Below are 23,996 nucleotides of genomic sequence, written 5' to 3'. Positions count from 1 at the left end.
CGTACTCCCTTGTTATTACCTTAATAAAGCTCGTTAAATTTACTCTGGACTAACTGAACTAATTTGTGTTTCTCTCTACAGTCAAACCAACCGTGATCCACACAGACATGTTTGTCAACAGTATTGGTCCAGTAAATGCCATCAACATGGTAAGAGATATCCTAACACATGTAACACATTTTTATGAATATAAAAGTATATAGTGTTTCTTTCAGGCAATGCTTTTTTATTTTATAATGTATTTATTAGCATATTTTTTATACACAAATGCTATTCACATTAGAAACTGAAAGCTGTGAAGCTGATATTCTTACATATACTGTATGTCAGAGTAATATTACAAATTACAATGCAATCTACAATTTCTGTAGCCTACTTATTTTGGATGTTTATTAATGCTTACATTCTGTAATGATTTGTATGGAAGCCTGTTTCTGCCTCTGAATAAAAAATAATAGGTGATTGCAACTTTTCATCTCACAATTCTTACTTTTTTCTTGGAATTGTGTGATATAAATTCACTATTGTGAGTTATATTAAGTCATAATTTTGAGATATGAACCCACAAATGTGAGTTATAAAGTCCAGTTCTGAGAGAAAATACATTATTTGTATTTTCTTACAATTTATATCTCACAAATCTGACTTTATTTCTCAGAATTGCAAGTTCATATCACGCAATTCTGACTATAACTTTCAATTGCAAGCCAGAATTGTGAGAAGATTAGAATTTTGAGATTACCTTATATATATATATATATATATATATATAAATATATATATTCAGTGGTGGAAACAGGCTTCTATAGATTCTCATTCAGGATATCAGTAACTGAACATTAATTTATATTATGTCCAAACAAAGCTAATTCTGGGAGATATACAATTAAAGGAGTGAATTCTGTCCAGTATTCTCTGTCAGTCCCAGGACTGAGGCGAGTATCTAATTGCAGCTTTTTTTAGACAAGACGATAATTCAAGAACATAGAGACAACCCTAAGGAAACCACAAACATAACTGCTAAACAAATGAGCAAATAACGAACAAAAATCAACTGAAACATATGGCTATATATACACTCAAGCAACTAAACAAGACACAGGTGAACATAATCAGAAGCCATGGAAGCGAACAGAAACAGAAAATAAACACAGGAAGAGAAAACCGAAACAATGGAACCAAAATGGAAATTATAGCCCCATTTTACACAGTAATACTGGTAAATTGCTGTAAATTTACTTTACCGGTAAATACAAAAATGTGCTGTTGACACAGGCAATGATGTTCCAGTGAAGCACCATTCACACATCGGTTTCAAAATACTGGTAAATTCAGTGAAACCATTAACCAGAAATGATCTCTTAATGGCTGCGACTTCCGGTGTTGTGTTTGCAAACGACGCGATCAGTGTGTTTGTTGATGTTTTCATTTTTGTGTCAGACGTTCACATTCATGCAGATGCTTTTGGCCCGGAGACATCGCATTACACGACTTCAAACCAAAGTTATGGCAATTTACCGGTAATTTTCCAGTAAAGTCTGTATGTTTTTAGTTACAAATCAAAACTATTATTAAGATTGACCTGTTGATAAAGTGGTGATATTTTTTTTTTTTTTTTTAAACAAGGGGGTTCATATATTTACTGTTTATTTCTATAGAATTTCTGTATATTTTTTTATTTCTGATCAGCACTTTTTTTAGAGCTCCAGGCCTGGCCTGCTCTTTAAAATTCACACGGATGAATAAAAGACAGCAATACAGAGTTTGAGAGGTTGAAAAAGGCACGTACAGTCATACATGGTAACATTTCTGTGGGCATGAAATTGTTTGTCATTTTGAAACAGTATAATGAAGTTTGTTTGTAATTAAGAATTCTTATTTTCAGTTAATGTCCCCCTTTTCTGAAACATGAACAGAAATGCTGCTTGGCGTTTTGCCATGAAATGCATTGGGGATGTGGGCTGTTCTCCAAATAAACACAAGTGTTACTGGCAACTTTTTTTCTGTATGGTATACATCTGTAAGAAAATGAGTTTGGGCTGTGACAGTCCCTAAACATGTACATATGAAACGGTGTGAAACAGATAACAAGTGTTATCCTACAGTTGTTGCTGACATGTCTATTGTCTCCAGTGTTCGTTTGAATTTGCACCAGGATTAGGATTTAACATGCATTAAATCAGTGTTTATGTATTAATTAATTTGCACCAAACTTGTTTAAAATAGCCAATCCTCCAGTGCAAGTCTGCGTCTGGCTTGTGTCATTTCATGATCCAATTCCCTTCTCTTCTCAAAGTTGAATACTTATTCTCATTGGGACTAAGGGCTATGCATTTGTCAATTACACAAATGTCTGAAAGGTCTGCCCTTTCTGATTCCTTAGGAGTACACGATTGACATCTTCTTCGCCCAGACATGGTATGACAGGCGGTTGAAGTTCAACAGCACCATGAAGGTTCTGCGTCTCAACAGCAACATGGTGGGAAAAATCTGGATCCCTGACACGTTTTTCCGCAACTCTAAGAAGGCAGACGCCCACTGGATCACCACACCTAATCGCATGCTTCGGATATGGAACGACGGGCGTATACTGTACACTTTAAGGTAAATGCACTGTTTAATTGTGAATTATCATGCATAAACCGAGCATACCCAGATAGCAAGCAACCATTGAAACAATGCAAAGTCAATGCTGAATGCAAATTGCACTGAATTAAAGTTACAAAGTAATGTTGGTTCAATATCAGTTCTGCACTCTCATAATATTGAAACTGTGTTACAATTTCAATAGTTGCTGATGTTAATTCTAGATTCTTGTTGATTTTGAATGATCGTTGAAATTAACAAAAAGAATCAACTGCAATGTTAACAAAAAATCAACAGTAGTGTCACTGAATCAACATTATACCGCGATTCTAAATCACTGTCAAACAGCTTGAATGAAATGTTAGCAATAAAATCATGTTTAACATTTCAATAGTCTGTTGTGAAAGTCCTGACTAATTAAAGACAAAACGTAGCCTATGAAATAAATAAAATAAATACAGTAAAAGTGGGACAAAAAGTACACTAGTCCTAATATATATATATATATAGTCATGGCCAAAAATATCGGCACCCTTGGTAAATATGATCAAAGAAGGCTGTGAAAATTAATCTGCATTGTTAATCCTTTTGATATTTTATTTTAAGAAATCACTAAAATCTAACCTTTCATTGGGTAATAAGAATTTAAAATGGGGGGAAATATCATTATGAAATAAATGTTTTTCTCTAATACACATTGGCCACAATTAACGGCTGTCACGAACTCAACCGCTGTGACTCCCTCCGATCACCACCAGAGGGAACCCTCACCTGAGTATTAACTCTGTCATTCGGACTTCATTTACATTTACATTTAGTCATTTGGCAGACGCTTTTATCCAAAGCGACTTACAATTGGGGATTTACATTTCCCATCACACCCGTACCTGAGACTGATTACCTGCACAGGTGTTCACCATTGTCTGGTCTATTTCATCTGCTCCACCCTTGCTCTCATTGCGAAGTCTTGTTCTTGCCATGCAGACATTTCTGAGCGTTTATCCCGTGTTTGATTTCCTGTTGCCGACCTGGACTGTTTACCCGTTTATGAAAGAACTCTGCCTGCCTTGCTGATCTGTTTTGTTATCTGTCTGCCGCCTGCCCAGACCTCTAGCCCGAACTCTGTTTATGATTCTGCCCTGCCTACGTGGTACCTGAAGCCTGTGATTGACTTATGCTTGTATGACCATTCTTGTGTGATAATAAAGCTGCACATGGATCTTAAAGACACTGCCTCCACATTACAGAGGCACCCTTTTATTCAATACTTTTTTGAAACCTGCATTTGCAAGTTTAACAGCTCTAAATTTTCTCCTATAATGCCTGATGAGGTTAGAGAACACCTGACAAGAGATCAGATACCATTCCTTCATCCAGAATCACTCCAGACCCTTTAGATTCCCAGCTCCATGACGGTGCTTCTCTTCAGTTCACCTCACTCATTTTCTACAGGGTTCGGGTCAGAGGACTAGAATGGCCAGAAGCTTGGTTTTGTGAAGCTTGCAGAAGCTTGGTTTTGTGCTCAGTGACCCATTTTTGTGTTGTTTTTGAGGTTTTGTGTTTGGATTATTGTACGGTTGGAAGATCCAAACATGGCCCATTATAAGATTTCTAACAGAGTCAGTCACTTGTTGATTTTTTTATCTGTTGCTATTTGATAGAATCCATGATGCCATGTGTCTAAACAAGATGTCCAGAAATATAGGCCCACAACATCAAACATACAGCAGTATATTTCATTATACACATGGGGTACTTTTTTTTTATCCCTCTGTTCACCAAACCCATCTTGAGTTTTTGCTGCTAAAAAGTTTGATCTGACCATATAAGCCATGCCCATTTGAAGTTCCAGTCGTGTCTGATAACTGAATATGCTGGAGGTTTTTTTGGATGAGCGAGGATAATTTTTCTTGAAACCCTCCCAAACAACATGTGGTGATGTAGGGGCTGTTTGATTTTTTTTTTTTTAAGGTTTTCTGACCCCGAGACGCAACTATTTTCTGCAATTCTCCAGCTGTGGTCCTTGGAGAGTCTTTAGCCACTCAAACTCTCCTCCTCACCGTGCATTAGGACGATATAGACACATGTCCTCTTCCAAGCAGTTTCGTAACAGTTTGTTGATTGGAAATTTAATTATTGCCCTGGTGGTGGAAATGGGAATTTTCACTGCTCTAGCTCTTTTCTTAAAGCCACTTCACTAATTTGTGAAGCTCAATTATATTTTGCTGCACATCAGAAATATATTCTTAGTTTTTTTTCATTGTGATGGATGACTAAGGGAATTTGGGCTTTGTTTTCATGTTCATAACCACCCTGGAGTGCTCAAAATTGTGAATGTGAATGGGAATATACTTAAGAGATATTTTACTCGTAAGAATTTCTAGGGGTGCCGATAATTGTGTCCAACGTGTATTTGAGAAAACAATTTATTTCATAATGATATTTCCCCCCATTTTATATTCTTATCCAATGAAAGGTTAGATTGTTGTGATTTTTTTTTTTTATAAAAGATCAAAAGGATTAACAATGCAAATGAGTTTTCACAGCCTTCTTTGATCATATTTACCAAGGGTGCCGATATTTTTGGCCATGACTGTATATATATATATACATATATGTTACAGTATTATGACTGCAAGTGCCCAAAGGTTCAAGTCTTAAAGATCTTGTTTACATTAGACTACCGACTCCTTATTTATTTATTGATTTAATTTTTGTTTGTTTGTTTGTTTTTTATGAAATGTCACCTGAGAGCAAGTCCATTTAATGAGTGTGAGGTGTGGTTAGATATTTCTTCTGTGTAGCTTACCTTACACAATGATTACAAGTTTAATCATTAAAATGTTTACCAAAATATAAGCTTCATAATAATGCATATAAATGTAGTCTTGTTTGACTGTTCACCAGACTCACTCTCTCTCTCTCTCTCTCACACACACACACACACACACACACACACACACTCCCATCGATCGTTGCCTTCGGAGGGCACTCTGAAGGGTTTATATAGTCTAATCATTATTGCCATGCTCTAACGTCATTCTAAACACATTTTGTAATAAGAAAATAGCTCTTAGTGCGTTTCAGATGGCTCAAAGGCTTTCACAGTGAACAGAAAATACTTTGAAAGGAGTAAGTGATTAGTGATTCTGAATGGAACACATCCTCTTTCTCTCTCTCTCTGTTGTCGTTTGGATTGTTATCTCTGAGTCCTTCACATGTACAGTGAGCATCCGTTCTGTTCTAAATAACTGGGTAGAAACAGCAGATTCTTGGCTAAAGGTGCTGCTTTTGAGCCATTAGCATAGGAAAATACCTCCACATTTTATGGATTAAAACCTGACTTTTTTGTGAATAAACACATTTACGTAACATTTGTTTTCAGTAACTAAATGCAACCTTAACGAGGATCCCTCATTGAATGTACCTGATGTCAGCTGCTCTTTCTAATGTTACATCAGATGAATGTTGTGAAATACTGATTTTGAACACCTTCTGTTTTCTTCTATTTTAAAGAACATCAAAAGATGTCCTTGCGCTGCCCTCTTGGCGTTCGTAAATGGTCAAACATAGTATTGTGATTTTTCATTTGCATGATATGTTTTGCATAATACACAATGCTATTAATTAAAATTAGATAGTGGTTTTACAGAAGCTTTTTGTCAGTGAGGAGCATGCCACTCAAATCAAGCACTGTGTTAAACTCAATATGAACAAAAACAAAAATTACTAATATAATTGGCTAAATGTCACTGGATCTTTAAGACATTCTGAATAAATCTTACTCAAATAAGATGCACTTTAAGTATGTAGAAAATATATGATTTAATGATAACACTTTAGACCAGGGAACACTATTCACTAATAACTATAGTGGCTTATTAACTGTTTATTAATGCTTATACAGTATTAATGCATGAGCATATTCTAGATCTACCCTATACTTAAACAAAACTACTACAACAACTACCTCACTTACTATCAATAAGCAGCGAATTAGGAGGTTATTGAGGGAAAACTCTTAATTACTAGTGAATATGTGTCCCTGCAGCACAAAAGCAGTCATCAGTAACACAGGTATATTTGTAGCAATAGACAACAATACATTGTTCGGGTCAAAATTATAGATTTTTCTTTTATGCCAAAAATCATTAGGATATTAAGATCATGTTCCATGAAGATATTTAGTAAATTCCCTACCGTAAATATATCAAAACTTATTTTTTTATTAGTAATATGCATTGCTATGAACTTCATTTGAACAACTTTAAAGGAGATTTTCTCAATATTTAGATTTTTTTGCTCCCTCAGATTCCAGATTTTCAAATAGTTGTATCTCAGACAAATATTGTCCTATCATAAACCATACATCAATGGAAAGATTATTTATTCAGCTTTCATATGATGCATAAATCTCAATTTTAAACAAAATTGACCCTTACCGAGTGTTCCCTTATCTAGTGTTACAGATTTAATTAAACACTTTAATATTTGTTTTAATCAATGCATTTAATTACAGCCAGTAACAATACAAAGAAGGAGAGAAATAATGAGTAGACGCATCGTTGTTTGAAGTTGTGCCAAATGTGAGTTAGTCAGGCGATTCAACAAACAAGACTTATTTATAGGAAAGATCACCTATAAATGAACCTGTTGTAGCCCCAGGGATTTAGAGGGATTTAGGATTTGGAGGGTAAAGTAAATGCCCTTTATGACCCTCTGATTGTGATGCTCTCCTGTGTTCTGCAGAGATAGTCTGCTGTACATACTCGCATGGTCTTGTGGTCACCGGCTACAAATCAATGCAGGTTCCATGTCACTGTCTCCACCAACATGCTTTAAACATTGAAATGTCAATCTCAAACAAAATGATGGTTTGGATGAGAATTCAACATTGCTTTGCTATCTGGGTAGTTTTTGCTGGGTACCTTTGATAAAACACTTCACAGCTGATCACGGTTTGATGTTCATTCTGACTTGTTTAATTGATTCACTATGCAACTCTAGTCTGATTATTTGCTTTAAGGAAGAATTCATCCAATTATAACGATTATGTTGCATGTCTGCTGTTAATAGCACTTGATTCGTTTCATTATTGTGCTGCTGTATGTACATCAGCGTATTCTAGCGCTGTAGATATAAATGCGGGGTGTACTAATGAAATGGCTTATAAAAAGAAATTTAATTAAGGAAATTTCTGTCTGTAGGTTGACCATTGATGCAGAGTGCCAGCTTAAACTGAATAACTTTCCAATGGATGAGCATTCATGTCCCCTGGAGTTCTCAAGCTGTAAGTCTGGCCATACGCCCTACATGCAAATCCATCCACATCTCTTCCATTCTTTTTGCTTTTTCTCTACAGTTTTCTACACCTCATGTCTGCTTCCACACTCAGATGCGGCTGAGAGCATAGAAACCATTTTTAGGATGCTAATACAGACATTTCACTTCTATTTTCATCCTGAAATATGAAGGACAGATAATGAGGAAAGTGACAATTTGGCCTAACGTGGAGAGACGTGTCTTCACATGCTCACACGAGTAAGCTGTGCTAGGAAGAAACCATGGAATTATTCCTGTCCTTAGACTTTGGAGAGGATTTTGGGGAAATGGCTTATGATGGTAATAATGAAGCAGCAGATGCGCTGTGGACAGTCTAATGGGATAGCATCATCTGTAGTTTGAAAAGAAATGAAAAAAACAGAGTGGTTTTCCTACTAAGGAAGATGTTATTTTATGAGAGTTGCAAATTGTTCTTGTAGATTATCAGTGGGAAGAAGCTAGTGAGCTTGTGTCTCCTTGTGCTTTGAAAACCACACTTTTTCTCAACCCACATGGACTGCCAATGTCCCCACAAGGACAAGGATTTTGGATATTGCCATTTTTTCCCCATAGCCTAGGGTATACGCAATTAAACAATTGAAGGGATAGTTCCCCCAAAAATGAAAATTAGCCCATGATTTACTCACCCTGAAGGCATCCTAGGTGTATAAGACTTTCTTCTTTCAGATGAATCCGATTGGAGTTATATTAAAAATTGTCTTTGCTCTTCCAAGCTTTATAATGGCATGGGCGGGTGTTTTCTGTTCAACAGTACAAAAGAAGTCAAATAAAGTGCATCCATAATAAAATGTGCCTCAGACGGCTCCGGGGTGGGGGTGTGACATACATAGCTCTAATAGTGAGTTTCAGATGGCCACACACTTTCCGGTGCTCAAATGCCTCCTGTAGTGAATCGATGTGTTTTGTAAGAAAAATATCCAATTTAAATTAAAATGCTATAAACACTTTTCTCTCACTTCCGCTAACTGTCGTACGTTTGTTCATGAGAGAGTGCCTTTCCTGGCAGATGACGCAGGACATCGGTGTTATTGGACTTCTTTTGGACTGTTGAACAAAAGCACCCACCCACTGCCATTATAAAGCTCGGAAGAGCCAGGGCATTTTAAAAATAACTTGGATTCATCTGAAAGAAGAACGTCATATACACCTATAGGATGCCTTGAGGGTGAGTAAATTACAGGCTAATTTTCATTTTTGGGTGAACTATCCCTTCAACTGTTTAACTGTATTTTTTTTTTTTGGTCCCAATGACGAAAACAGCATACAGAATGATCTGTACAGTATAAAAACCATTAGGCCCATGGAATGAACCCATAAAACATGGAAACCCAACGTGTGTGTGTGTGTGTGTGTGTGTGTGTGTACAGTTTTGTAAAAAAAGTGTTTGTCCTGATTTCTTCTGTTTTTGTGTACTCTATACTAAATAATTTAGAAATAAAAACAATATCTAACATAAAACAAAGGCAACTGGAGTAAACACAAAATACAGTTTTTAAATTATAATGTTTTTTTATTGAAGCCCAAAAAGTTATTTTATATCAGCTGGGCCTGTGTGAAATTCTATTTGCCCCTGTAGTTATTAATTCCCAATTGAAACTGAATTTATAATGGCATCCAACTGGACTAGACACAACCAGGCCTAACTACTGCCAGCCCTCTTCAATTAAATCAACACTTAAATAAAACTTTTTAAACAGCATGATGTTTGCTAAATAGTCTTACCCAGTAACACACTATGCCAGTTACAACAAATTCCAGAAATGATGAGGAAGAAGGTGATGGAGCTACATCAGTCTGGGAAGGGTTACAATGCTGTTTTCAAAGGCTCTTGGTCTCCAGAGAACCACAGCAAGAGCCATTATCTCCAAATAGAAAAACTAGCAGTAGAAACCTTTCCAGAAGTGACCGACCTTCCTAAATTTCATCCAAGAGCATAGGGAGGACTCATCAAGAAGTCACAAAAGAACCAAGGAGGCTTGAGACTTGAGTGCATCTGGCTTATGCAGCAAGACAATGATCCAAAATAATTGAGATGTGGTGGCAGGACCTTAAATTGGCAATTAATGCACAAAAACCACCCAATGTGGCTGAACTAAAGCAGCTCTGCGAAAAGAGTGGGCCGAAAAGCATTGTGAAAAACCTTGACCAGAAGCATTTGGTTGCAGTTATTTCTGCTAAAGATGGCACAGCCAGATTTTAAGTTTAAGGGGGCATTTACTTTTTCACATGAGTAATCAAAATGCTTTAAAAAAATTATGTATTTAATCATGTTGTGGTATGTTGATCATCTAAAATATTTAGCATGAAATATACACAAAAACAAAATGGATGAGGCATATACATTGTGTGTGTGTATAAATAGATATAAATATATTCACAAACCTAGCCTTCGCTACACTTTTTGCTGCAATGGTACAGATCACTACTGCTTCTGAGCATCAGCTTGCATCTAGCAGAGTGATGCCCCTGTGCTGAGCGTACTAATGGCTTGGTTAAGTCCATACAAATTTACTTTAATGGGACCTCAATCAAAGGGAAAGGACACAATGGGGCTTTTTTGTGTTCACGGGAAGTTGCACACCATCTGTGAATGTTAATGCAAATGCCTGGCCAGTAAAATCCTGTCATAGGATTATGGTGAGCTGACCTGAATGACACTTCTGCTCTGTGGTCGTAACAACATGTTGTCTTTGTAGTCATGCTTCGGGTCACGTCAGGTCATTAATATTTGCAAAACCAGGGGTTGCCCATCTATTTTTTTCCCCCAGAATATATTTATTTGCATTTGTTTTAAATACAGAACAATACAATTAAATAAAAATAAAAAACACTTACATAAGTAAGAGAACCTTACAGACCATCACCCCCCCCACCAACCCCTTTGGTACACCACCATTCACAGCCATACATTTTGCAATTTAACTGTAAATACTACACTACACTAATTATGTAGTGGAGATACCGTGAAGTGTTATATATCAGTCGTCCCCCGTTGTCAAGTCCTCTTGGTTACAATAGCGTAAAAAATGAGTCCAAATACTGTAGAAGTCTTTAAGTTTCCCTTTAACTGCATAAGTCAGCTTTTCCATGTGAGGTTGTTAGTCATTTCTCTAATCCAAAGGATAGAGGAGGGACCTTGTATCTCCTTCCATTTTAAAGCAATAACCCGCTTGGCCTGAAGCAAGCTAAAGTCAATTAGTTTGTGTTTATTAGTGTTCACCACAAACTGGATATATATGAAATATATTTTCTTCCAGAACTTTTGAATCTCAATACACTCCCACATACAGTGGTAAAGGGTTCCAATTTCTTGTTTACATTTTAAACGACAGTCAGGAATATTTGGATTAAATTTATGCAATTTAACCGGGGTAATATATGTGTTGCGTGTTAGTTCCTGTTTGCCCTTATTTGGTTTGTTTCCTGTTCTCATTAGTTAATCATCGTTCATTCTTATCACCTGAGTTCATTAATCTTCTCATTTGCTCCTTTGATTTCCCTGTCTTTATAAGTCCTGTGTTCTCCCTTGGTTCTTTGTCTGCTGTTAGATTTCTTCCTATGTTTGAAATGATTAAAGATTGTATTGTTCAAGTATATCCTCGCTCCTTCGTTCCCAGCGCACCGAGACAATAGGTCTGCATGAGCCATTTTTATTGCATGTGTTTGGGCAAACAAACAAGAATCCATCATTCATCTTTAGAAATATCTTCCTGAAGGTCATTTTTCCATGCAGTTAAATAGGACACCGAACTCTCTTTTGAATCCTCTAAAAGTATATTTAAAAAAAAAAAAAGATAAGTTGCCTTTTATCCCTTAAATGTTTCAAAGTATGTTCTTCTTGACAAAGAAGGCTCTAAATAAGTTTCATTTCAGAATGTATAAAACTTCTTATTTGTAGATATTTAAAGAAGTGCTTCTGAGGAATATCATATTTTCTCATCAATTGTTGGAATGACATCATTATACCATCTTTATATGAATCTTTTACTTGTTTTGTTCCCTTGTACGTCCAATTTTTAAATCCCCTATAATTTCTCCCAGTATTTTTACACAGTTTGCATTAAGTAGTAATGTAGTAAAACACAGATGTTAAAAGGTGGAATTCAGTAAACACCTTATTGATGATGTATATTTTGTACAGGCAAGAAGATGAAGCCAGAATATAAACGCAATGTGCAATGATTCATGTTAATGGTTTCCCATAGAAAACCATTAGAAGGAAAACACTGAACCATTAAGCGGATTGCGTTCATATTCCAGCCTCTTCTGCCTGCTGCATGTAAACTACGCATCATTAATATAGAGATTACTGAATTTGGTATTTTAATATTTCTTTTTTAAATATATTAAGGCACTTTGAGTGTTTTTACAATGTTTTGTTGCAGTGTTTAATGATTGAAATATTGCCATGGGTGCTTAATATGGATTGCAAATGGCCAAAACTTGCATTTTGTTCACATACCATTACATTTTGTTTTATTCTTTTGAGATGTAATCTAAATATTTGGGGCTGTGAAACAGATGGAAAGAGGAATTGACTGAAAGAGATACAAGACTTTAAGTAGAATTGACAGCTTTATAATATTTATGCATCCAATCATAGAGACTGGCAATGCATTCCATCTCTCGAGCGAATCCATGATTTTTGGATTCGCACATGAATTATTGTGTAATTTTTTATTATTAATGGGTCATAAGTAATTGAAATAATCTATTTTATATTTGGGACTATCTTAATTCCTAAATATATAAACCCTTCCTGAGAATTGAAAAATTGCCTATTGTTTGTAGAGTTTCTTCTTTCATCCCCATTTAATAATATCATGGCACTTTTATGAGAACTCTCCAAATACTGTTAATAAAGTATTGAGTGCTCAAATAGAAGGTTCTAAATTACTCAGAAAAACGACTACGTCATCTGCAAACAGAGATAAACGGTGTTTTCTCTCACCGATTATTATACCTTTAATTTCAGGACTACTCCGAATTTCCATTGCAAGGGAGTTGCCCATCTATTACTTGGACCTGTTCAAACACTTTTTTTTTTTTTTACATTTTTGTCATGTTTTTATTTAGTTTTTTTAATCTTACCCTTCCCAGCCCAAGATGTACCCTCATGCCTCTGTCTCCTGTCCCCTGAGAAGCATTTGCACACATGTTCTCTAATAATTGCGAAAACGCCGGCCAGTTCATCTACCAAATTAGCAGATGCCTGAAGTGAGGTTTTGACCCCTGAATCATGGTGGTCACTATTACCCAATACCCCTGCTCCACTCACTGGTATTTAGTACTGACTGGCAGTTTCCACTTTTATAATGGGGCATTGGTCTTTGCTTCACAATCAGCCTGCAACATCAGGAAGGTCAGTGTGATGGCGGGGAGAGAGAGTGAGGGAAACAGGCTATGCCTGATGCATTTACTACCCCACTGGGTGGTGGTCAGCAATGTTTCCTATGAGCTAGATGCATGTGTGGCTGTGCACTTCTTATGCAGCCACACAGAAAAAAATTAAAAGCATGTGCACAGGGCAGATGCAAAAAAAAGATGCAAATATTATTATATTATATTATATTATACCATGGTCTGTCTGAATACTCGATTCTGATTGGCTGGCAGGTATGTATTAAAACCGTTTAATGCACTGGTATTTCCAAGTCAGTTTAATCACCATTCTATATTAATGCGCTGCTTTAATTGATGCACACAAACCCACACTCTTCACTCACACACACACACACAGAGAGAGAGAGAGAGAGAGAGAGAGAGAGTAGGAGATCACTCTATCTGCACACACACACACACACACACAAATCCATTAATTTATCAATATTTTCTTTCTGTAGTGATTTAAATGAGTTTGAGATGTGAACCCCTAAATAATGAAATCCTGTGGGAGATATGTGAAAGGATCAGTGAATAGTGTTCATGCAAGCATAGCTGAAAGGATGGGAGCATAGCTGAAGGGATTTGTTTTGCCAAAGCGCTCACTGAAGTGACCCTTTGACAGCCATTCATGCCATTGTTTCGTGTTTTTGCACTTACTTTAATTTATACTTGTGAAAACGTTTCAAACTTCAAATTTTAAACTTTCTAAAACTTTGTTTGATACAGCACTTTCAGTTTCCATTTCTTGTTGTTCCTTTTGAGCTTTTGGTTTAATTTCTTGCATTTCTAGTCATGCCTTTCTTTAAAAGCTTCTCATGCAAGCAATATCGCTTCCCTGGTCTCTGCCTTTACACTTGAAGAGGTTGTTGATGCCATTTTAGAGACCTTTGAAACTCAATAAACAGGGAAATTTTGTCATGATTTTCAAACTTTGTGTAGTGGCAAATCCCAAATAAATCAAAATTCACCACATTTCACCACTGCTGTGTATAGAGGTAAAGTTTCCAATGCAAAAAAAAAAGAAAACTGTCAGAAGTGCGTATATAATCATGTCAATTTACAGAATCACCAGAACCTCAAAGGGATGCATCCTCGCCGTTACTCCTAAGAAACCTTGGCTTTACCTTTGACTTAGCTCTTAACTTTGATTAATTAAAAAAATAAAATAAAAAAAGATTTTTACATTTTTAAGAATAGTTATACCAGCTAAGAATGTTTTAGGCCATAAAAGATCATTTTAGATCATATAAGATGTAGAGACAGATGTTCATGTTCATTCCTAGATTACTGTACCCTTTATAATGGAATCTGTAAGCGATATTTATCTAATTTCGAGATTATGCCAATTACTGCTGCAAGGTTACTGACTATCACCAAGACATGATGGGAGTAAAACATTACTCCCATCCTGTCCTCCCTTTACTGGTTGCCAGTTTGGTAATCACGTCATTATCTTTATGAATATAGACGACTGACTCTTACACTGAGTCAGACTCAGTGGATCAGGTGATAAATAACCCGAAGGTTGTGAGTTTGATTCTCAGTGCTGGCAGGTGGGGAAGTGAATGAACAATGCTCTCTTCTACCTTCAATACCCATGATTGAGTTGCCCTTAAGCAAGACACCTAACCCCAATTGCTCAAAGGGAGCTGCAGCAAAAAAAAGGTTGTCCAATGCTCCAGGTGTGTGTGTTCACTGCTATACTTGGCTTACATGTCTCGTTACTTTTTTTAAATGGTTTGTTGATACAGGAAGGAGGAGGCAGGAACTCAAGGCCTCTGAGGTCTTGAACCATGAGTCACGTCAACATCCAGATAATAAAATCTGATAAAAGAGCACCCAACCTGCCACCACACACATATCTTCCAAAAATGCACCCTAAGATAAGGCCTGAGAAGAAGCACCATCTCTGTAAGTGAAAGCTTGAATGCCAAGAGGCGAAGATAACCCAGGTGTCTCATAAGCCAATTGCATGTCAGCCAAACTAACATTCTTTGTTCATCATGAACAACACCTTTGTTTACGAAAACCAAAATGTCAAGGCCGACAACAAAACTCTCTTAAGTGTGAGAATTCTCTCTAAAGCTGGCTCCAGCAGCTCAAATGGAGGCCCCGTTAGACAATAGTTAAGTCCCAAGAAAGAGCACAATCAGCACGAAAAGTCTCAGCCGACTCGTCCTAATCATCAAACTGGGAACGAGTGAATGCCACCCAAAAGAAAGACCACAAATTGGTGCATGTTCAGCAGCAACTGCAGCAACATACCTTAAGTATAGCTGGGCCTGCACCCACAGAAAAACCTGGCAAATATCCAACTTGGCAGTGAACTTGATCAGGATTGTGTTCTCTGCACAATGAAACAAATAGCTGTCACTTAAAAACATAGAGCCTCCTAGTAGAGGGATCTCTTGCATTCAAAATGGTCTCTGTAATCTCTGCTAAAAGACCAGAAGTAAGCAAAATTTGTGTAGTGTAAGCTTGCCTTAACTTGCACACCTGTGTACTGTAATTGTGCAGCACGAGTGCAATCAGAGCGGAAAATAAATGGCTCACCCTCAGCTGTCTCCTCTAAAGAGAGTGTTTGTGAGCAGCAGAAAGCTGCCTTCCTGTCGCACACATAGATGTGTTGTTCACTCTGCTGTGCATAATATTAGATTCATATAAAAAAAAAGAATAATAATAATAATAAAAATTGTGGAAATAAAAATAGACCTAAGCGAACAATAGCCTTAAAAATTATTTAAAATACATATAGTATATAATAGCAGAAGTATTTTTTTTAAATAAAGTATCAAAAGCAAGTAATCATGGTTTTATCGAACAAAACTGTTCAAATACATAATATATTATTAACAATAGAGCTAATGTACATTATGCATTATAACAGGTGCCAGCAGAGTAATATTGACCAAACATCATTTAATTCAAATGTCCTCTTAATCTTTAATATTTGGCCATTTATTTAAGACAGAAATGCTACAGCTACTATAATTTATTCAATATGTGTAAAGCAAGGGTTTAAACTTTTATTTTGAAATTGCGATGAACAGTCAGCATATTGAGAGATATTAATGTATCATCCTGTGTTAGCGTAGGTTTATAAATGATTTACCTTACAAATCTGATGAAATGGCGCACGCTGTGTTTCCAGATGAACGTTATAATAAACTCACAGCAATATGCAGAGATGGAGTTTGAGACGCTCCACACATGTAAATGATAACAGTTTGTGTGGAGCAGATCTGAGATGCACGTACGTAAGCATATACGTGACCCTGGAGCACAAAACTAGTCATCAGTAGCACAGGTAAAGATTATGTTCCATGAAGATATTTTGTAAATTTCCTACCATAAATATATCAAAACTTCATTTTTGATTAGTAATGTGAATTGCTAAGGACTTGTTACCTTTGAAGTTGTCCTTTGGACAACTTTAAAGGCAATTTTCTCAATATTTTTATTTTCATTTTATTTTTTTTGCACCCTTTAGATTCCAGATTTTCAAATAGTTGTATCTCGGCCAAATATTGTCCTATCATAACAAACCATACATCAATGGAAATATTATTCAGCTTTCAGATTCAAAATGTGCTCCCTTATTACTGGTTTTGTGGTCTAGGGTAACATATTAAACCTGCATTGCATGGATTTGTTCAGTTGCATCATAGCGTTTTTGAATTTACTATCCCTGCAAACAAGCCTGTGGTGGCCCTTTACAGGCCCACTTAGGGCTCGCCTAAGGGCCCCCAGCAGGCTGCCAGCACAGGGCCTCATTGGCCCTTTAGTGCTGGCCCTGCACGGGCAGCCCTCACTAGGCCCACACAGGGCTCGCACTATTACAACAATAAATCTGTTTCACTATAAATACTTTTTAGCTACTATAACTTAAGTCTTTGGCAAAAATAGTTATTATATTTCTGAAATGGATGCAGTCACCACATAACTAATGTCTGTGTTGTCAAAAATGTACAGTAGTCAAAGGGATTTTAAATCAATGGATTTATTAAATACAAAACAGAACACATTCAATTCATGTTAATACAGCTAATTTAACACTCTGAAAGGGACTACACATTAACTATGCAAATATAAAAACACTACAAATTAACAAAAATAAAAAAAATACCAAATCATTACTTTGACCTCTGCTGAAAATATGTTTTGATGTGCTAAAATATACATTGGCCAATCTTCCCCCGAGGTCTCACAACTAGTCAGCAGACGGTCCACCCGCTCTGTCTCTTGAATTCCCAACCACACCTTTATCTCACTCTCAACTTCAGAATCAGGAGGATTTGGCTGAAAGGAGCATTTCCAAACAGTCTCTGGAGAGCAAATCGGCCTATATCAGGGATGCTCTAGCTCATTAAACTCACTTTCCTGCAGAGTTTAGCTCCAACTTTGATCAATCTCACCCACCTGTGATTTTCTAATGATCCTGAAGACACTAATTAGCATGCTCAGGTGTGTTTGATTAGGGTTAGTGGATTTTGTGAGCCAGATTTGAGGACCCCTGGCCTATATGAAACAACAGGTTCTGAAAAGGTGTCTTTTGGTTTGAGCCAAAGGTGACTAAAGAATGGCCAGTCAATGTTGTTTGTATTCTCCTAGTTGCATTACAGGGCTGCCTACACAAAACCTGCATTAGTCATGGGCCCAAAGGTACAAAAGTTGCTCTGGGCCCAAACGGGCTGGCCCACACTGGGCCATCATGGGATTGATGTGGCCAGTCCGCTAGTGTGGGCTGCTCACAGAGAGCCCGCGGTGAGCCCAAAACTGTGGGCCTCGTCTGGGCAAGCCCGCACTGGGCCTGTTTAGGTTTGGTGTGGGCTGAACCTAGCCCAATGTGCCCACAAAGAGCCAGCATGGGCCCCGCAGGAGCATGTTTGCAGGGATAGCATTATGCTTTATTATGATTTTTAGATATATCATGCAGCCAGGAAAATGTTCTAATAATGTGTTTCATGGATTCTTGTGTGTGGAATGCACCACTTCCAGTAGTTTGCCGGTTAATCGACATGAGCAAAATGCAATCAAGGTTTTTTGTTTTTTTTAATTGAGTACTCAAATGGAATCGAGGAATCCTGACAGCCCTAATGTTGACCTGCATTGTGTTGTCTATTGCTGTGGAGTGTGCCGGAACAATCACACTCTGGTTTGGACTGCAGCAAAGGTGCCCAGTTTGAAAACCCCCTTAGACTACACACATGCTGTCCATCCCGATGCCCACATGACAGGTTTGAATGTCTGGAAATTCATTTCCTTGTTAAGGAAAAGCTCCTTTCTCCAACAGGGAGTGCATTTCCTGCCATGAGCTGAGAGACTCCTGAGCTCCGAGGGCATCGTTAAAACAGGCAGATGTGCTTCAGAGGTCTGACACAGTTCTTCAATTTAGCCTGTCACAAAATGGGAAATGTACAGCCTGACTCAATATGAGGGGTCCAGAATGCACCATGGGGGCATCTTGTTGGAGCATTTTGTAAACTGAAGCACAGGTCCTAAGCTCTGAGGGTGTTGTTGCACAGTTGATTTGTTGACATAGGAAACGCAGCAGTGAGTAGAATTGGAAACGGAGCAACCAAACACACATAGTCCAAAGTGAGTGAAGGCCATGCTTCCTGGTTTCATCAAAGTTTGAAGCGGCAGTAGAACAAAATATATAAAAGTCAAAAGAAATTACAAGCTTCCGGTTCAACTCCACATTTTTGAGTGCATAAGAAAAAAGGCCCAATTCATCTGTTCATTTTGCAACTCAGTCAAAACTCACGTTCAGGCACCTGACAGTCACTCAGACTGGAAATGAACCAAAATGCTGGTGTATCTGATCCTGTGATGAATGAACTGCTTCAGCGCTCCAGTTCCTCCAGCAGTCTCTGAACTGAGGAAACAGTTCGCCTCAGACCGAAGACCGACGAGCCGCTGATATGCGCATGTGTGAATCCAACACTTGAATGAAGGGGACAAATTTTATGGTTTCTCATGGTTTATGTAAAAAGATGAGCTGATGAAGACTAGTTTATTCATTTTATATGCTTTATACATGTAAAACATCCACATTTCACATCATTATTGTGTGCTTTAAAGAATAGAATCGCGCATATTTTTCATCTTTGCGTGATTATGTAAACAAATCAGTTAGTTGAATCAGTTAGTTGAATCAGTTAGTTGAATCAGTTAGTTGAATCAGTTATTTGAATCAGTTAGTTGAATCAGTTAGTTGAATCAGTTAGTTGAATCAGTTAGTTGAATCAGTTATTTGAATCAGTTAGTTGAATCAGTTAGTTGAATCAGTTAGTTGAATCAGTTAGTTGAAATGAACTGTCCGAAAGAATCAGTTCGTGGAAAAGAATCGGTTGTCCCCATTTGCCTGAGGCTCTGGATTACAGGTAATAATGTTGTAAATAATGTTCAGTTTCTTGCACAGACTGATCGTTTCACTTCATAAGACCTCAATATATCAACAGGAGGCATTGGGATTCATTTTGTGTTGCCTGATATGCTTGTTTTACTCTCAAAGTGGTTATAGCCATTGAGTTGCATATAAATCACCAAGAGACATAGTTTCAGCTAAAAATCTTCTGTACTGTTTTACTGAAGAAAAAAAGTTATGTACATCTTGGATGGTCAAAGGGTAATTAAATTAATAGCAAATTTTCATTTTTGTGTGAACTTTCCCTTGACGTACTGAAAACGTTAGGCTGTTTTTGATGTATATACAATATGTTTAACACCATAGCTCCTGTGAAGCATAATGATAGTGATATATTCAAGATCTTTTAGACATAGAAATAGGCAAATAGAGGCAAATCATTTTATTGTATAACCATGACCTAAAGCAAAGTGATTCATCATGGCATGAAAAAATATATATGTATAGGAATCCCAGAATGGACCAGCAAAGCCCAGACATGAATGCACTTCAGAGTTTCCCTGGACGTTGCTGTTCACTGATACTCTTCATCTTATTTGCATAATTCACATAGAAGATTCATCAAATATGTCATAATCTAAATTTGCAAAGCTTAAACAATCAATGGAAAAAACATGTAATTGTTTATTGATATTAGGCTTTCAATAAATGTATTTTTTCTCATTTATCTTTGGTATTTTGTGTAGATTTCAATGTAGATTATAAAAAGAAAGCTGAATGAAAACATGCACATCTTTTTGTTTTTGTTTTGTTTTTTGGTAATTAATTGTCTTTGCTGAATGACATTTACATATACATTTATGCACTTGCACATTTTATCCAAAGCAACTTTCCAGTAGCCACTGTGCAGCTATTTGTTGTTTTTTTTGGACCAACTCCATGTCTTTGTTTCTGCAGATGGCTACCCCAAGGAGGAGATTGTATACAAGTGGAAGCGCAGCTCGGTGGAGGTTGGAGACATCCGCTCTTGGCGTCTTTACCAGTTCTCCTTTGTTGGCCTGAGAAATACCACAGAGGTTGTCAGGACTGTGTCAGGTACAGTTTCAGCTTTTTGTTACATCTTAAATACGCGCATGTTTTATTTTCTTTTCTTAAATTTCTCAAATTTGTTGCAAACTTGTTTGCAAAAACAAGGTTAATTGAACAGAAGGTCCCAAATTTTTGGATTTGATACCATTTGTCATTGAAACAACAGTAATGGGTAGTTTGTGTACTAACATATATGTTAAAGTAGTTCTTGACAAGCATATATTCTTAATAGGTTTTTCTATTTGGCCAAAAGCTGTCGCAAGCAGGTCTTTTATAATAAACTATGCTCTGTGCACCTGGTCACCTGATCAAATATCTTACAAATCTAGTGGCTTGACATATGTATATCTAGGCTAGTGATGTCCAGATTTTTTTAACAAGCATCTTAGCAACTGACCTATCGGTAAGCCCCGCCCCCCTTACTTACTGTTGCTCCCTCGGACAAACAAACGGAGTTGCTAACTGTCTAACAAAGACAGCTGTCAGTGTGAAAACCCAAGATGTTTTTGAACAATTTTGGACACAGAAGGACCATCATTCAAGTGGGAATTAAATATGCCATGGAGGGATATATAAAATATTTTGAAATAAACTTGGTGGGTAACTCGAAGCGAGGGTTTGCAGATCACAAAGCAAGCAGGAGAAGACTACAGCCGTCACGATTGCAGATGACAACATGCAGGATCAACATTGTTCATGTAATCGCAGTGTACGATTAAATTAATGTACATTATAAAACGGATAGTTCCGGTCCTTGATTCTGATTGGTTGAGCCGCGTTCAAAGCCGATGTAAATTATACTACAAAGCCATGGTTTACAGTGGATTTATAACAGATAAGGGGGTCCGCTTCGCTTCGTGCCTAACAATGCTCCGTAGCTGTTATAAAACACTGTAAACTTAATTCACTGTAAACCACGGCTTCTTGGGGCTTATTGCTTTATTTAACCAGTTTAATATGGAGATGCACTGAAATGTGAAGTGAAGTGACATACTGCCAAGTATGGTGACCCATACTCGGAATTTGTGCTCTGCATTTAACCCATCCAACGTGCACACACACACACACACACACCGTGAACACACACCCGGAGCAGTGGGCAGCATTTATGCTGCGGCGCCCGGGGAGCAGTTGGGGGTTCGGTGTCTTGCTCAAGGGCACCTCAGTCGTGGTATTGAGGGTGGAGAGAGCGCTGGACATTCACTCCCCCCACCTACAATCCCTGCCGGCCCGAGACTCGAACCCACAACCTTTGGATTACGAGTCTGACTCTCTAACCATTAGGCCACAACTTCCCCCAATGTAGACCTTCGTTTATGTGTATTTGCCCTACACTGTACATGATGTGAGAACGGCTAGCTATTTAGGTTTGTACATTAGCATTGACTCTAGTTTTATCCAGAGATACCTTGCTGAAGCACAAGATGACATTAATGTTCTGCTCGAGTAGATGAAAATTGTAACTTAATGAGAGTATGACAACCAGAAAATTAACGTTTTTGTCTTCATTGGGATTGGGGTTGAATGCTTAGGGACATTTTGCTTTGTTTTGTTTGGATTTAGGAAATGTAATAAAATAAATTCTATTGCCTATCCTCTCAGGATACCTGGAATCAGTTACAACTACCCCAGGCACAACGTTTTACTATTTTTGTAGCATAAAAACCATCAAACAGATGCGAGCTTTGGATCTTCCAATGTTTCTCTATGGCGCTGAAACCTAAAAACGTCAGAGTTCCGCTCCTCGTGCGACTGATACTCGACTGCCATTGGCTCATCTGTATTCAAGAGGAGGGGCTTACCGATAGGTCAATTGGTTCCTGGGTTTCAGCATTTCTCACAGTGAGCAGCAATGGCAAATGAGAAAACCTACTTTATTTTTTTAAATACTAGTGTTGTTGTCACAAAATGACATTTTAAGAGCTCTAGGCAAGAATGTATTTGTTTACACTTGAAATCTGAGGTACATTTATAGATATAACACCCATCTGAAAATTTGCTCCAGTGTTTTCAGAGTTGTGAGGACCAAGCGATCACCAGACGATCCACGAGAATAACCTTATCTCATCAAGTCCTTCTGACATTTGCCGTAGGCTCAGATGTCTCTGTAGTGGTTAAACATGAGATATAATTAATTTGGGGTATATCTAATGCTTCACTTCCTGGAGATCAATGCATTGGCCTATGGCTGAATCAAAGCTGTGGTGAAACAGAGCCACATGTCATGACAGCAAGTGTGATCCCATTTACCAGCGTATAAAGAAAGATGTACAGAAAACATTGCAGGGTGGAGTGAGATAATGAATTGAGTGAGAAAGAGGCTATGACAAAAATAACAGGAGAGAGCGGTGACTGGCTTGTGGAGGCAGTCAGCAGTTTGAAGCCATCCTATTGCATCATGGAAATCACTTTAAAAAGATTGTGAAAGGTGTTAGTGTAGATACACGCTTCCTTTTTCAGAGTAGAGCTATTCTCGGAGTGACCTGATGCTGTGGCACGCAGTCGTGCTGTTGTCTGTGTGCATCGGTCTGTGTGATTTGGCTCGAGTCGTGAATGCCCTGGGACACATCAACTTCCTTCTCCGTTTACAGACACCCACGGTTTGCAGATGAGACTCTGGCGGTGCTAATCTGGAGGCAGTGCTGGTGAATGAGAACATGCCTCTTTTTGGGGGCAGGAGCACTGGAGTCTCCCAGGCCTCTTGATTGGTCCAGATTAACAGAAGATATGAAATGCCAGCCCGATCTCACAGCAATTCGTGCATATTTTACAAGGTGGCTAATTAGTATGAATTTGTACGACCTCACTCGTACAAATTCATATGATTTTTATCAAATCGTATGTATTTTACGAGTTTCACAATTAACCTAACCCCGCCCCTAAACCTAACCATCACTGGGGTTTAGACAAATCATACAAAATCGTACGAGTGAGGTCGTACAAATTCATACGAATTAGCCACCTTGTAAAATACTTATCAATTGGTCGTGAGATAACGTTGGAAATGCCCTTTTACCACCATACAGACTGATATTTTCTACATTAGTTTCCTTTCATCAGGCTACAAAAGAAAGACATCATTATGTTCTACAACAGCAAATAACGCAATAATTCTTCTCTAAACACACTGAGTCTGCATTATTGAGATGCATAAGGCGCGCATGGTCATCACCCACTAAATATCTGCGTCAATATAGCATAGGCTTACCTTGTGATAATCTTC

General features: G+C 37.6%; 1 protein-coding gene across 3 annotated transcripts in view; it reads left to right on the top strand.

Moving 5' to 3' along the window:
* LOC306855771 (gamma-aminobutyric acid receptor subunit gamma-2-like) overlaps nucleotides 1-23,996 on the top strand; it is a 60,098-nt gene that overhangs the window by 12,440 nt on the left and 23,662 nt on the right. For all 3 annotated transcript variants that reach the window (XM_079394633.1, XM_079394634.1, XM_079394632.1), the window contains exons 3-6: nucleotides 82-149; nucleotides 2,384-2,604; nucleotides 7,794-7,876; nucleotides 20,642-20,779. In XM_079394633.1, the coding sequence (XP_079250759.1) occupies nucleotides 82-149; nucleotides 2,384-2,604; nucleotides 7,794-7,876; nucleotides 20,642-20,779 (510 nt within the window). The remainder of the gene's footprint in view (nucleotides 1-81; nucleotides 150-2,383; nucleotides 2,605-7,793; nucleotides 7,877-20,641; nucleotides 20,780-23,996) is intronic.

This window comes from Barbus barbus (assembly GCF_936440315.1).
Source record: "Barbus barbus genome assembly, chromosome: 36".
NCBI lineage: Eukaryota > Metazoa > Chordata > Actinopteri > Cypriniformes > Cyprinidae > Barbus > Barbus barbus.
Note: the sequence above shows the minus strand (reverse complement) of the source record. Positions and strands in the feature narration are given on the sequence as shown.